Here is a 16,385-nt window from a genome sequence, read left to right as displayed (position 1 = left end):
GAGAAACAGAAGATGGATGCGAAGGATAACATGGATGACATGGGTACAGGGGGGGGACAGATTGATCAGATCGATCAGAATGGCCGAAATGAACTAACAGAGCAAAGTCAGGCACATGCCTTACTATTCCCCCAGCCAGACACCATGGACTCCATGGACTCCATGAATACCCTGAATGCAAAAAGTATCCAAGAAACCGGAATTAATGAAAGTGTACAAGACGCACAAGCAGTGTACAATGCTCAGAAAGTGAAACCAGCGCAACGGAAGCCGGAGACTAGAGGAGCCAAAGCCAAGGAAGAAAAAGGTAAAATTCAAGAACAAGAACAAGAACCAGAACAAGAGCAAGTTAAAGAAAAAGGTAGAGAGAAAGACAAGGTGAAAGAGAAGGAGAAGGAGAAAAGCAACAAAAGGGATCCAGAAAAAGAAAAAGAAAAAGGGGAAACAATTAAAGGTAAAAATAAAGATAAAGATAAAATCATGAGTAATTGTGATAAAATTGAAGACTATGAAAAAAGTAAGAAGGATTCACAAAAATACAAAAATATAGTAAAAGTTAAAGGTATGGCACAAGAGAAAAGGAAGGAAAAAGGCAAGGAGACGGAGAAGGATTTTGAAGATACCGAAGAGATGGAATTAATGTTAAAAAAAGCAAAACGGCTACAAACCATCAAAAACTTGAAAGCAAATGTAAAAGCAACAGGTCCGATATCTACATTACAGCCTAGTGTCTGCGAGTTTTTTAGCCCACTACCCAAAGAGCCCAAAGAACAGGTGTATGAAGATACAAACAGTCTGGGGGCTGTACAGGACCTAATGACACAGACACAGAGTGAGGCTGACATAGGACTAGGACTAGGAGGTCCTGAAACCAGCGCCCCTGTAAGTCAAAACCCCATACAGGGAAAAACACCACAGTGGGGAAATGACTCACGCTCTGAGGAATCAGATGCAGACATATACAAAACTGGCATCTCAACTTCTAGCGAGGCAAGCAATGCTAGCAAAAGCCAAGACCAAGTTGCATCAGCCCCGGAAATATCAGACCCTTCAGATGTAAGGAAGACTAGCAACCCCGGACAAGGGATTACCCCAAAGAAAAGACTTGAGAAAAGAAGGATAAGGAATAAAAGGCTAAACAAATTAGCATTTGAAGAAACCACTGATCAAGGGAGTAACTCAGAAGGAATCAGCACAAGAAAAAACTCAACCCCCCAAAAAACTAAGGTAACAGAACCTGATCAGGAAAGTGATGAAAGTGAAGAGGAGTTAAGGGGGAACGGCTCTCAACAAGAAGGAACAGGAAAATCAGCCGAGCCATCTCTGAAGGATATACTAAGCTCCATAAGTCAATTCCATAAAGATGTTAAATTGGATAGCCACAAGAACCACATCGCAATACAAAAATTACAAGGCGTGATTAATAAAGTGGGCAGCACTTGTCTGGAGATTTCAGAAAGGATGGTGTCAGTAGAAACAAGAACTGACCATCTAGAGAAAGATGTCACATGTCTTCAAAATAAAGAAAAAACTCAAGCAGGTATTATACAGGATAGTACTTTCTGATACAGGATCTTCTGACAAAGGTAGAGGACCAGGAGAACAGAGCGAGGAGGAACAACCTGCGCTTCCTGGGGCTCCCGGAAGGCGCCGAGGGCAATGACCCAAGGGGATACGTGACTAAACTCCTTAAATCAGCCCTCCCTGAATTGCAATCATGGGAACTAGATAGAGAAGTTCAGCGAGCCCACCGCTTTCCCCTAATGCAACCTAAACGAACACAGAACCAACCTAAATACCCTAGGGCAATGCTGGTGTATTTTGGGAACTTTCTACTGCGGGAAACTATCTACGATCTTGCCCGACCTACAAGCAAGAGAGAATATAACGGATCCATATTTTTTGGTAGACCAGACTTTGCCCACACGACCGTAGAAAGGAGGTGGAGAATGCGGCAGCTGTTTACTCCCTTTGAGCAAATTGACGCAAAAGTTTCTCTACAAAATCCTGCGCGATTGAAAATAATTTTTAGGGGAAATACCCGCAGCTTCACAAGTGAAATTCAGGCGGAAAATTATCTGAAAGAAATCACAGGGACGGAAAAAAAGAAATACATGAGAATGATTGATTAACTGCAGATAAAACTTTGACCACGATGGAGATCGGACAATAAGTATATATTAAAGAACGTTATGGGGCTATAAAACATAGAATGGGAAAAAAAAAACATTGGATAAACACAAAGAAAAAGACTAAAGATGGGGGGAATATTCACAATTATATATCACATATAATGTAATATATGATAATCTGTATAACTGTATGAAACTACTCGTTTTCATAGACTTTCTCCTTACTCAGATTTAATACTCACGCAGGGAGTTGGAGGGGGGTTGCACTGAGGGGCACTAATCAGGCGGACGCCCACACCTGGATCTCACAGGACCCAGGATGCCTCATTGGGTGGTAAGGGGGGGATTGAGGGAGGGGGGGTGGGGTGCAGGGTGGTGGAACAGGACGCATTACCTCTACGAAGGATACATTAATTTTATAGAGAGGGGAAAGAAGGAAAAAATTAGAAGGACAGGGTGTTTTTGGAGATGGAACATAACTCACCTAGAGGATACGAGAAATCTTGATGGCTAAGATTAATATACTGTCAATGAATATTTGTGGCCTCAATGACTTAAAAAAGAGACAGAAAGTTGCGGAGGGACTTAAGGTATCTGGAGCAAACATTGTTTGTCTTCAGGAGACGCACATTGAGGGGTCTGAGCAATACCTACTAAAAACATTAGGATACCGACTCATAGTGGCCTCAACGCAAGGGACACGTACCAGGGGAGTTGCTATTTTAACAAAGGGTGGGGGCTACAATTTCCAAGGGCTATAGCGGATAAAACAGGACGATTTGCAATAGCAGAATACCACTACAACAATGGGGAAGGCAAGTTAACATTATGCACTATATATGGTAATGTTAGTGATGATCCCGATGTTTTGAACAAAGTTTCTAACGAATTAACACATTGGCCTCTTCCCTTGATTTTATGTGGAGACTTAAATATACATCTGCCTAGCGAATGGTCCATAGATCCAGGGTTTACATATCAGGGTAGAAAACGAAAAGTTTTCCAAGCTTTAAAAGATATATGTATGCTACATGGTTTAATTGACGGCTGGTCAATGAAACATCCAGGGGATCCTGGTTACACCTATTATTCACACCCACACTCAAGGCACGTAAGATTAGATTATATGTTAATGTCTAACTCCCTGAGAACAACATGTCAAATCGACAGACTCCCTAGAATTTTATCAGACCATAACCCGTTGGAGTTTAGCCTCATGGCTGGCCCAGAGAAACCCAACATAAACACCTGGACATTTGAAAGGGCATTATTGAACAATGAAGTATATTGTCAATATATGAGAACCTGGATCTCTGCTTTTTTAGAGGTTAATGTGGGATCTACCACGATCGACATGGTGTGGGATGCACTGAAGGCCTGTGTCAGAGGTGAAACAATGAAATTCTCCTTTAAATATAATAAAGCAGAAAAACAAAAAATGGCACTATTAGAACAAGACTTAAGACGAGCAGAGGTGGAACTCATTAAAGCGGTACAGGAAGGAAGGCCGACAGACAACGAGGTATGTAGGGTAGCAGTCGCTAAAAACTACATTTCTGAAATATTAATTGGAAGAGCCGTTGCTAGAGCCCGCATTCACAGGGAAAAAACATATGAGCTAAGTGAAAAAGTGGGACACCAATTAGCCATTAGATCTCGAGAAGAGATATCATTTGCATTAATAAAAGAAATTAGGGATCCAGACTTGGGCTTAAGATTTGAACCCGCAGAAATAAGATTGGCCTTCCAAGGGTTTTATAGGAAACTATATCACGAAGAAGCTATAGAATGTGGAGAACCCCAAACATATCTGGTTCCACTCACTCTCAACCACCTGGGAATAGAAGATCAAGAGCTCTTGGATGGTCCAATCTCCTGGGAGGAAATATTACTAGCATTAAAATCCCTGGCTAACGGGAAAGCAGCGGGTATGGATGGGATCCCCACCGAATTTTATATTAAATTTGCTCCCCAACTTAGAACCATCATGACAGCATTGTTTCAGTATATTTTTCAAGGGGAGACCCCTCCAAGATCCTGGTCACGGGCTAAAATAATTGTTTTCCCTAAAAAAAACAAGGATGTCAAGGAATTGGGTTCTTATCGTCCCATTACCTTGATCAATGGGGACTCGAAAATCTACTCAAAACTACTGGCAGCACGGCTGGCACCCATTATACATAAAATAATTTCGGAACGACAACATGGGTTCGTTCCCGGATGATCAACAATCGATCACATACAAAGATTTATTTCTCTTTTTGATTACACTGGAGTGACAGGAGACCCTATGGCGCTTATATTGCTAGATGCAGAGAAGGCGTTCGATAGGGTCTCCTGGAAATTTCTGTGGGCAGCCATGTCAAATTGTGGGATTGGAGAGAAATATATAACAGCAATCAAACAGCTTTATGTAAAACCCAGTGCCTGTGTTTTGATCAATGGGGTACTCTCTGAAAGCTTCGCCATCACTAGGGGTACAAGACAGGGGTGTCCCTGTTCACCCCTATTGTTTGCAATTTACATTGACACATTTATACATAGACTAGAAAATAATGCCTTAATCCCCCCAATCCAAGTACGAGATTTAGAAACAAAATGCCTGGCATATGCGGATGATATAGCCATTATTACAGGAGACCCTAACAATGCTATAAAATGGATAGAAAGAGAAGCCCATGACTTTGGTAGAGTGTCAGGTTATAAACTGAACTCTAACAAAACTCAGATAGTGCTCAATAATAAAATCACAATGAGGGATCCAAGGGTAACTGACAAGGCAACATACTTAGGCGTGAGTATTAGCGCAAAAATTGAAAATATCGTTGATGACAATATTGAGCCCCTCATACACCATACCAAGAAAGAACTGCTTCGGCTACATAATTTACATCTGACTATTGGGGGTAGAACCAATGTTGTAAAGATGCTATTTTTCCCTAAATTTTTATATTTCTTCCGCTCAATATGTTTAGAATTTTCCCCACTAGTTTAAAAAAAAAATTGACACTATGTTTTCACGGTTTGTGTGGGGATATAATAGACCACGTAGAGCACTTAGATGGATCACATTACCTAGAGAACGAGGTGGATGGTCTCTCCCCAATTTTAAACTATATTATTGGGCTACAGTGCTAAAATATAGTGTAAATTTATTAATCAACAACTCGGATGGCCGCAACATACCCTCTCCGCAAGAACTGATCCTGGGGGATGGGAGCGCTGGCTGTCTGTGGCGACATGTAAATGATGACTATTTCAAAAAGGTGAAATTCAAGACCATTTGTAATGTTGTTAAAGTATGGGGTAACGTTAAAAAACTAGTAGGCTTAGGCCGGTATTCCTTCTACACCCCAGTGTCACAAAATATGGACCTCCCAGAAATATTCCGGGACGCATGTATGCAGAGATGGATTGAATCAGGGGTTAGACAACTCGGGTGTTTCTTTACAGTAAACAGATTTAAATCATTTGATGAATTAAAATCAGATTTTAGCATGACGAATAGGGATTTCTTTAAATTTCTTCAGGTAAGAGACTTTGTATTAAGGAAAGCGGGGGGTCGTATCAGATTTCAACCTTGCCTAATTATAGATAAATTAATTTTTGCAAAAACACCAAGAATTGGTGAAATATATGCAGGGCTGAACTCATGTTTACCAGATGATATGGACAAACATGGGGCGGCATGGCAGATTAGGCTTAAAGTGATTCCCCAAACAGCGTTCGATGCCTACGAAATGTCACGCACCTACTTAATGTCGATGAAATTGCAGGCACAGTTCTATAAGACATTTTTTTCACTCTACTATACCCCTTACAAAATATCAAAATGGGGGCCTGGGAAAGGTAGAATCTGTCCACGTTGCGCACACCCCGCGGCGGACTTAGTTCATATGTTCGCCTCATGCCCTATTTTAGCAAATGTATTAGCAGAAATTTCTGACTTTCTCTCGGATATTGTACAGTATAGGGTTTCCATTACAACTGAAGAAGTCATGCTGGGTACATCTAACATCACTCGACCAATACAAAGTCAAGGACTGATTTTTGTAGCAATGGCCGTCTTTAGGCTTTGCGTAGCATCAGCATGGATAGACCCGATACCACCGTCATTCCTACAATGGAGAGCAAGGCTGCTGGCGACCTGCAGCTTGGAGGTTGCAATCTATAGAAATAAAGGGAGGGATAAGAGGATCCAGGGTATGAAGATATGGGCACCATTGCTAGCCTGGATTCAAAAGGAATGACTGTAGGGGGTATAGAGGCAGGCTGTTTGATGTAAGCAAGATATATCTTTACCGGTTCGCTTCCTCTTTCCTGAAATTGAATATGTTAACAAATATTCTCTCCATACCTTAAATGATGTGTACATGTTCTTCTTTCTTTAAACTGAGTATGCTCAGAAATATTTTTTTCCGTATTGAAAATGATGGGTACCTGTTCACCTGGGGAAGGGTGGGGTTGGGGATGTGTGTAATAAATGTGAAACTCAAATAAAAACTGTAAAAATAAAAAAAAGAATTTTTCATAAGCCATTCATCACTCTGGATTAAAACCTCCTTCCACATTCATTCCACACAGGAGCAAAATACCAGTTGAATTGCTGGCCTTTCAAACTACAGTTATGAAGGAAGTAACCATACTTAACAGACGTTTTGAGTGCATTCTCTATAACATTACATTAGAGGAATGTAAAGCCCTTCTTACTTTAAAAACCAATCATGATTTAATCATCAAACCCACCAATAAAGGTGGTGGAATTGTAATTCAATCAACAAAATCATATAAGGTGGAAATATTGCAACAATTGCCCAGTATTAACCACTATAAAATATTAAGAACTAATCCCTTATCTGAAATTCATAAAGTTATCCTTGATAGTAGACCTGAAGCAAAAAATATGGTCTTTTAAAGTATGCATGCATTTCAATATCTCAATACCAAATCACCAAGGACACCTGTCCTTTATAGCTTACCAAAAAAAAAAAACTCATCAAATCTCTCTGGTAGACTAACTGTATCAGACTGTGGCTCAGGCCTTGAACCAGTGTGTAAATACATAGTTGTTTTTATTAAGGATTTGGCCATTAAGACTGAAAGCTATGTATGTGACAGCGGTGACATGACCGTGCAACTTGAGAACATAGATTTTGATCCTGACAACGAGTTGTTGGTATGTTTGGACACTGAGTACTTGTATACTAACATTCCATAACTTGAGGGTATCAGGGTTATTGAGGTAGCTCTCAATTTAATACCTGGTGCATTCATCCATTCAGTGTCCCTACAGAGTTTATTATTGATCTTTTGACTGTTTCACTTACCCAGAATTATTTTGAGTTTGATGGTTATTTTTTCTTACAAATTTAGGGAGGCTTAATGGGGGCTTCTTATTCTCCTAGTTTTGCGATTCTTTATGTGGATAACTTTGTAAGACATAACGTATATGACTGCATGAAAAATCCCTATTTTGACAATATATGCCTTGAGAGCAAATAGGTCACTAAGGGGTCGATTCCGATTCGGGAAAAAACACTCCGAATAGCCGTACGGAGCGGTTTTCCCATACAAATCGTACCCTGCAACGTCCCCCGTACGTACGACGAAGTACGATTCGTACCAGGAGCACGACTCCGTACGAATCGTACAGAGTCCGTACGAATCAAATCCCTGTACGAATCTCCCTCGGAACCCGCTGTACGCCACCTTCGTACGGTTCGCGGCTGGTTTTTCCGACCCAGCAAGTACGAATCGTGTCGGGTACGCACCGTACAATGCTTTTTTTACGGGAGCTGAAAACGTCCGGAGAAGCAGAGTTCGCCTCGAAACAGGTACGGAACGCCCCCCCGGGTACGGTGCGTACACCCCATGTTCGCTGGGTGTACGGTGCGTACCCCTGCGATCATGGGGTGTACGCACCGTACCCGGGGGGGGCGTTCCTGTATCATTTGTCTTGGCCAAAATAGTGAAGATGTGTGATGTGTTAGTTGTGTATATATAGATTGATTGTATTTGTGTCTATTGTTTATATTGTTGGTTTATAGGCTTGTAAATAATCTGTATGCAAAAAAAGTGGAATAAACCATTGAATGGTGCAATTCAAAAAGCAGACTGTTATGTTTCATTCATAAAGTCGTGTTAAAAGGATTCCTGGGAGTTAAGCTCAGTATTTGCATTCGTTTTGTTACTTTATCATTTAAACTTTCTGCATCGATTATATCATACACCGACGCAGTTATATCACTTGGGGCTTCACCCAGACACGCGATGTTGGAGATGCGGCTCCCAGAGGGCCACTTTTGTCCACCTGGCCTGGGAGTGTCGACCGATAGCACGGTTTTGGCTAGCAGTATTTAACCACATTGGAAAAATGACGAGTCATCCCATAGTGTGTTCTCCATTGATAGCACCGCTGGGTTACGTACTAGATACACCCATGGGAAAGAGGAAACTCGTAGAAATTCTGTTGCTCCTGGCAAAAAAGCAGGTGGCGATACATTGGAAAAAACAAGCGCTTCCAACCGTAGCAGCATGGGTCATTGATGCAACTTACTGGAAAGCCCAACTATCAGACTATTGGGAGCTAATGCCCAGCAGGTCCCGACCAAAAGATATTTGGGAACCATTTATGACCTGGTTGGGAACAGGAGGAGCGGAAGCTCGAGATGACTAACACACGATCAGGCACCAGGACTGAAAAGTTACACGTGTGTACCCATGTATAGAGATAGCCATGGATTATGGGTGGCGAAACAAACAACAGTCCTGAGCTGTATAATAGTGTGGATATTAATTTTGTAGACTTTGCAATGTCACAAATATGTTAACCTGTGTAGTGACAAATTGAATATGTGTGTGTAAGGACGATACAAGGGGAAGGCAGACTTTTTTGTTTTTTGTTTTTCTATTTTCTCTGTTCATGTTAATGGTAACGGAATCTATTGATTATGCACATGTAATACCATTCTCAACAACTGCACTAATGTATCAAAGAAATGTGTAGATCTGTAATATATGATTACAAGCAAAAATGTTAATACAAAAAAAAAACTTTTGCCTTTGCTCTAGTTGAGGCCTAGCCGGAATCCATCACAATGATCTGCTCTGTGGGATCGAGTGAATCAGAGTGGCACTTTCTGCTGTGGGATTCCACCTGCATGTCTTTGCTTGTAGCACCTCACCATCCAAGAGGCCCATATCTGCGGTCCTCTCTAATGTGCAAAGTCTCCCTTTCCAACAGGAGTTCCTCAGCAGAACCTTCTATTGGTCTGATTAAGCACATCCTCAGGTTTAGAGGCATGCAGATACTGAGAAAAACTGTTTTTCCCCCAGAAGAGCGCTTGTGAAACACAGATACTCCATGCCCCTAGAAATCCATGTCTTTCCACAGAAGTGCTTTTGAAGGTACCACAACCAATTTTCTCCTGATTTAAATGTCATTTTAAAGGCTACCGTGTTTTAAGCAATATTGTTGGTGCAGAATGCATGATAATGTACAAGGTACCAGTATTCCCCAGAAGGGGCTTCGATACCCACACAGCATTAACAGTAAGTGATTTATGTTTTGATCATTGTTACAGGCCCTTTAGCAAGTGCAGCCAGTAACCAGGACCCCACTGAGATCAGATCCTTACCAGATCTGAAAGCATTGAATATGCTGCTGGCAAGTTCATGACCTAGGATTATGTCTCATGAAGTTGCAGTGAAACAATGTGTGGTAACCCCTTCCAAAGTCTGACTTTTCCTCAATTGATGCAAGCTTATCTGCAGTCGGAATGTCAACATATCCCAGCATCCTTGGTTCCAGACATGCCCAAATGGGCCCCACCTCAAATGGGCAGCTCCACCAAGCTGCCAGCTTGCCAGCTGTGCCAAACCGCCCAGCTAAACTCAGGGGTTATCACTGTACAACCTGGATTTCTGCATCTTTTCCTCAGGATCACAATGCCAAGTCATTCCATAACCTTAAACATTGTAAGTCCTTACAGTGATTTTATAGAAGACTGGGGGAGCCCAAATCTATATTTCTGAAAATTTAAAAGTCTTGAAGATACACATCCATTTTAAAACCAGTTCTTCAACACAGTAACTTTGAGACCTCAGTACTGAACACGAATTGTACCAGTCATAGGCAATACTTTTAGTTAAAGAGGAACTTTAATAACTGGTTATACTTTCTCCAAACTCAAAGAAGAACTTTGGTTACTTGCCAACCTTTCTTAAAACACAGTGTGGGGACTTTTCCATACACAGTAAAAAAAGTATATCTCATATGGCAATACAAACATTGACATGGGATTAACTATATTTTAAATTACTCTGGATAAAGTGTGCTCAATGCAATCTGAAAAAAATTAATTGTTCTTTAAAGTGAGCACATTTACAGGGAGATTAAAGCCAGTGAACCCACATTAAAAGTCATGCTAATTTGATGGTGTCTGATTTCGTTTTTCTTTAGGGCCTCCCTTAAAAGGCAGAGAATTATGTGTCTGTTTAAAAGGAAATCTAATATATTAGGAATTTATTGGAGAGGTGAACCCTCTTCTCATATAATTATGTCAAAATGTGCTATTTGCAAGACTGAAGCCAAAAGTGCCAGGAATGGTCATTTGTGACTGCTTTAGCCATACAAAGTAAACAATGTGGTTCTTTGACAAGGGGAACATCTCATATTGTAATGCATTTCCTTTGGTTTCAACTACCACTTTTAAAATGACAGTAATACCATTTGTCACAACTCAACATGCAAACTCCTCTTGTCAAAACCAATAAAGATATGGACATTTTCTAGCCCTAGAGTATTAGTTAGCTGTAAGAGGCCAATTCACAAGGACAGTTATATACTTTGTGTGAGGCACATTGTTACTCATTGAGCAGATTTGAGACTGCTTCCCTGAGGTAGAAGATGACTTCTCTGCTGAGTTACAAAAATGTCAGGTTTTTATATGTAAATTCAGTCTGAGTAGCACTCGTTCAAAAAGTAATGTGGGATATATACATGCATGTTAGGAAATTGGATACATTTTAGTAATCTTTTTTTGTTCCTTGTGCTTTTTCATGGAGAATGATTTTCCCTGAAAAGTTTTTCCTTCCTCTATCTCTTAACACTTAATACCCACTTACACCTGGATCATTCTGGTATATGTTTGGAAATGTAAGAAGGTGTTGAAAAAGGTGTTGGGGGCGCTGCGGTGTTGGTCTTCCGACCGCCCTATTACAACTAGGGCAGTCAGACCACCATTGCACTGCTGCAACCGCCAAGAATCACAGACCCTTGGTTGTGGCATTGCAGTCTTGAGTCTGCAATATGCTTGGCGGAACCAACGCCTTCTCACCTATTATATTCAGAGTTTCCTCTACGCCATGGTTTTCATGGCGGTTCCTCCTCCATGAAAATCATGGTGAACAGGAAACAAAGGCGTCTGGGCCATTGAGAATATGCAGGGGGCACATGCTGTGCCACCCTGTGTGCTATGCACCCCAATACCTGCAGGGCATGGATTCCACCAACTCATGCTGATCAAGTACTGCCTTTGACGTTTTCATTGCAGTGCCTATTTCAGAGGCACCGCCGTGGGAATGCCAAAGAACCGCCTGCCAGTGACTGAAGAAGTTATAATCGGGCCGGTGGTGTGCACACTGGTTTGGTGGTGCAGTGGTAGGGCGGTCCTGCTCCCGCACCACTAAATTCTGAATCTGACATTTAGTAATCACTATGTGTTTACCTCTTATTCACTTCATTTTCCTACTCACCTGTGTGACTCTCCTGAAAAAACAGCTCTCAAAAGTTACGCAGCTGTTGTGATTTCAGCATGCACAAGTGACTTTGCCTACAAAACTGGCTTTCTGAATTGGATCCACAAAGAACGTGGGCTCGGATTTAGGAACACTTTGTGCCAATTTTGCATTCATTATGTAATGCAAGCCCGATACTAAGGGGGTCATTAGGATGACGGGCGGACTTAGTCCGCCCGCCATCCTATCGGAATTCGTGGGGGGTATTAGGATGCTTCCGCCACAGTGGCGGGTGTATCCTGCATTTATAACATTGTGGCGGGCGGTGCTCTCAGCTCCGCCCGCCACAATGCTATAAATGCATGTATGCATTTGCATACACAAAGCGGCAGGCACCGCGCGGTGCCTACCGCATTGTATATGCAAATGCTGGGGGGTACCACAGGTACCCCCCATGTGCATCCCACACCTCGCCTTCACTTCGAACGCATGCCTTTCCGTGGCAGCATCGGCATCTGTTCTGGCCCATTGTAATATGGCTGGCGGTGTCTGATAGACACCGCCACCATATTAAACCTTTCCGTCCGCCGCGGTTCCCCCACCATACTAATATGGCGGGGGGGCATTTAGCTGAAGATGGCGGGCAGATTGTCCCTGCCAGGCCGGCGGTGGCTACCGCCAGCCTGGCGGGGGCAATCTGTGTTATGCCAGGAATTACCAACAATGCAAATCAGGATTTGTGCTGGATGGTTTCCTAAAGTAACCCAAAGGTGCGCTATGCACTGCTTTGCATTACTTTGTGTCAATGGGGCATTCTATGGGTGGTAAATGGGCGCCCCCATGAAACCACATATGGATTTTGACTCAAATCCCTATTTTTAAACATTCATAGACAGGGATATGCACCAAAATCTCACAGCTCCTCGAGGCAGGCATAACTAGGAGAAATGTTTTCATTTCTCCTTGTTTTTCCCACTTTTCGTGCGTGCTGCATTGTACAACACACAGTCAAAGCCAGAAAAGTGTTGACACATCATTTTTGTATTGGACAAAAAAAACTCTCCTTAAAGAACACACGCCTTTGCACTATGGCCCAGGGTGTGTGCTTTGGCGTCTGGCAGCCTAAAGTGCACCAGTGCAGGGGGAGAGGAAAACAGCAGGAGATATGGTGCTGTTATGATGTCTCTCTCTTATGCATCACAGGGCATCAACTTAAGCTGATGCGCTGTGTTCTGTGAATTTTTCGTAAATCTGGGCCGTACTCTCAAATATCCCCATACCAATCATCTAGGTCGCTCTCTTATTTGATGCCTTTACTACTTGCTGAGTAGAGTTTAATTTCCATCAAAATTGTAAATGCAGCTAAAAAATGAATATGTAAATGCTTCACACCTCCTAAAATCTCTTGGATTCACCCATTTGCCATTATCAGTGGATTGATATGTGCTATAAATATGCATTTGCAGTTTTCTACCGCATATGGGGGTCTGCTTATTCATAAATGCTCCTGATTTTACCAATCAAGAGATCTGAAGCGTAAGTGGAAGTAGGGATTTGCACAGGATCACACAGGGGCATATTACCAACCAATAGAGATAATTTTTGTCTCTAACTTGTTTAGAGACAAAAATTATCACCGCAAATCGGCGATTTTTATCGCAGATAAACCTTGCTATTAGCAAGGTTTATCGCAAATGCGATAAAAAACGGCCGCAAAGCATGAATATCGATGAAAAGTCAGCGATATTCATGCATTATCGAGCAAATGCTCTTAGCCATGTTATCCACCTCCCATTGGTTAACATGGCTAAGAACTGCTCAGGGCAGGTGTTAGCTTTTGGAGATATTCGCGCTTAGCGCGAATATCTCCAAAAGTTGGTAATAGGAGATAGCGATGTTAGCGACTGTTTCCAGTCGCTAACATCTTGGCACGCCCACTTTGCATGTCATTAGTGATAAATATCACTGACATGCAAAGTGGGGCCCAAGATGGTCGCTATCTCCTACTAGCTGTCGCTAACTGGTGTTAGCGACAGCTAGGTAATAGGGAGATAATTTTATCTCCGCTTTCTTGGCTTTTAAAGCCAAAAAAGCGGAGATAAACCCCCTTGATAATATGCCCCACAATTCGGTCAAGTGGGAAACATATGAGACTAAGGACTAATCATTTCGCAGAAAATTCCTTAAATACTATCGTTTAAGCTATAGCTATCATTGAAGGATGGCTAAAACGTCATGATTGGTGATGGTTTGTTTTTCGTTTAGTTGTATTTCTGTACCTTTAGTTTAAATGGTCTTACCGTTATCAAAACACTCTTGAATGGAAACACCGAAGGCTTGAAAACCATTGCCCAAAGACTCTTCACAAGCGTCAGCAGGTTGGGAACCACAAGCATGCCACCGACAATCAGGAGACCAAGCGGTTTGGTGGAAAAGTTAAGGGGTGTTGGACCCACCAGGGTGATCATCAGCACGAAGGAGGCCTCCAGAATGCAGCAAAGGAAAATATAACAGATGTGGGTTATATCAGAACATATGGCAATCACTGAACATGCATTATACAGTTGTTTCTATTTGTAAATTTTAACTTATTCCCTTTAAAATTTGAATATCTAAGGCTATCTCTCTCCACATGCTCAAAAGCATGTGGAGAGATACACATTGGGATGTGTATTTCTTTCAGTCAACGTTTTAAGGGTGTCATTTACCGCTTGGTTAACGTTTTTCCAGAACTGTTTTTAAAAGGAAAACAACAAGGGCATTGACATTTTCAATTTAAAAAAAAACAGCTGATTTGTTTGTGTCTCAGTGGTAGGTTGGTTGTGCGTGGAGTAGGAGCATGTAGGTTTGTTTGGTTTTGGTGTTGTAGTGTGGGAGTTTTGTGTGGAAAGGGAGTGGATGTGTCTAAGAATGCCTTTCAATGTGTGTGAAGGATGCCTTTCGATGTGTGTAAAGGATGCCTTTCTGCCTATTATCAAGAAAGGGCGTTCCATTATCGCCGCTTTATTCAGTAGGAAACTGCAGATAAAGCGGCGATAATGTGCTTGATAATATGCTCTATGAATTCCAATCGAAACCCATGTTAGATGTGAAGACATCTAACATGAGCTTCGTTTGGAATTCATAGAGCATATTATCAAGCCCATTATCGCAGCTTTATCGGCAGTTTCCTGCCGATAAAAGCGGCGATAATGGAACGCTGTTTTATTTGTTGTAGGTACGTGGGTGGGCATTGACGTTTTACCTTTGCTTTGCCTTTTGTTGACATTCACGTATTTTACCATTTTTCTCCTCTGCTTTCTTGCATTGTTGAAAATGTTAACTTGCAGCCCACAGTACTGTGTTTTCTTATTTTTAATCCTTTCTCTTTTGCCCTCAACCATTCTCAGACCTATGCAATGTTTCCTTTTAAGATTTCTGAGCATGTTATTTTATCTTTGATGTGCTTTTCACCTGCATCATTGTATTGGGTTTTCGCTTAATATGAGGAAGGGAGAAGTGTAGTGTCTGCTGCTCAGCCAGTGTGAGTGTGGTTTGAAATGTTGGATGGATGATGCTTTGGAATGTTGAGTGTGTGGAGTTTGTCAGTTGGGAGAATGGGCTGAGCAGCAGAGGGATGCTCCTGGTGGGGCTCTCTTGTTCTCTGTAACTTTATCTTGAACCTTTGAACTTAAATAAATACTTTCTTAAGTTACACTGGAAAAAACAAAAAAAACAAGGGGATTGACATGCTGCAGGGAGTTTTCTCCCTACTCTTAGAGACTATTGTTGGTCCCTGCCCTGGTCTGCTATATCTCGCACAGCGAACCCAGGCAGGAAGGGAGTATCTGTGCTGCTAGTCACACCCTTAATAAGGTGAGGCTATTGCCACCATGACCTGCCATTCCTGTGGTGGACAGACCAACAGGTCAAGTGTTTCTGACAGAAGTCCATGGGGGCTTGCTGTCGGACACCCACTATTCCCCCAATACTAAATAATTGAGGGCAACCACGAGCAGCCGCGGCCCGTGCAGGTAAGAGCGGTGGGGCCTAGTTGGGGGGGATTTTGACATATGGCCAGGAATCGCCACCCCCACCCGGCCCCACTGCTCTCAAATGCAAGGGTCACAGCTGAGCTTGAGTTAAGCAAAGTGGGAACTGCTCCGCCAACCTCTAAAAAGGCCCTTAGTTCTTTCCTTTTTCCCTTAGTTCTTTCCTTTTTCTGGCTATAATCAAATGTACCATTTTTACGCATTTTGCTTGTTTTTTCTTTTATTTTTCTACGACAGCCCTTTTACGGTTTACTATATTCTGAAAGATGAAGTAAAAAATGAAAAACAAAATAAAAAAAGGCATTCTAAGGCTGTGACAAACAAAAAATCGCCCACATGGACACTACTATCTTTTTAAATATACCACTTTTGTTACAGTAATGGAGAAACTCAATTAAGATTTGACACATCACATGGACATCACACTGCTGTTGCCTGTAAATGAGTTGCTTATGTCACTGCTTCAAATCTAAATTAACTTCCT

The 16,385-nt window shown here is 41.9% G+C and overlaps 1 protein-coding gene across 1 annotated transcript in view; it reads right to left on the bottom strand.

The window, feature by feature from the left end:
- The window catches only part of LOC144762615 (chitin synthase chs-2-like), a 693,194-nt gene that overhangs the window by 661,102 nt on the left and 15,707 nt on the right, over window positions 1–16,385 (bottom strand). The window contains exon 3 of the mRNA XM_078647842.1: window positions 14,171–14,353. Coding sequence (XP_078503968.1) covers window positions 14,171–14,353 — 183 coding nt within the window. The remainder of the gene's footprint in view (window positions 1–14,170; window positions 14,354–16,385) is intronic.

The sequence above is a fragment of the Lissotriton helveticus genome, chromosome 6 (genome assembly GCF_964261635.1).
Source record: "Lissotriton helveticus chromosome 6, aLisHel1.1, whole genome shotgun sequence".
NCBI classification, from domain to species: domain Eukaryota; kingdom Metazoa; phylum Chordata; class Amphibia; order Caudata; family Salamandridae; genus Lissotriton; species Lissotriton helveticus.
Note: the sequence above shows the minus strand (reverse complement) of the source record. Positions and strands in the feature narration are given on the sequence as shown.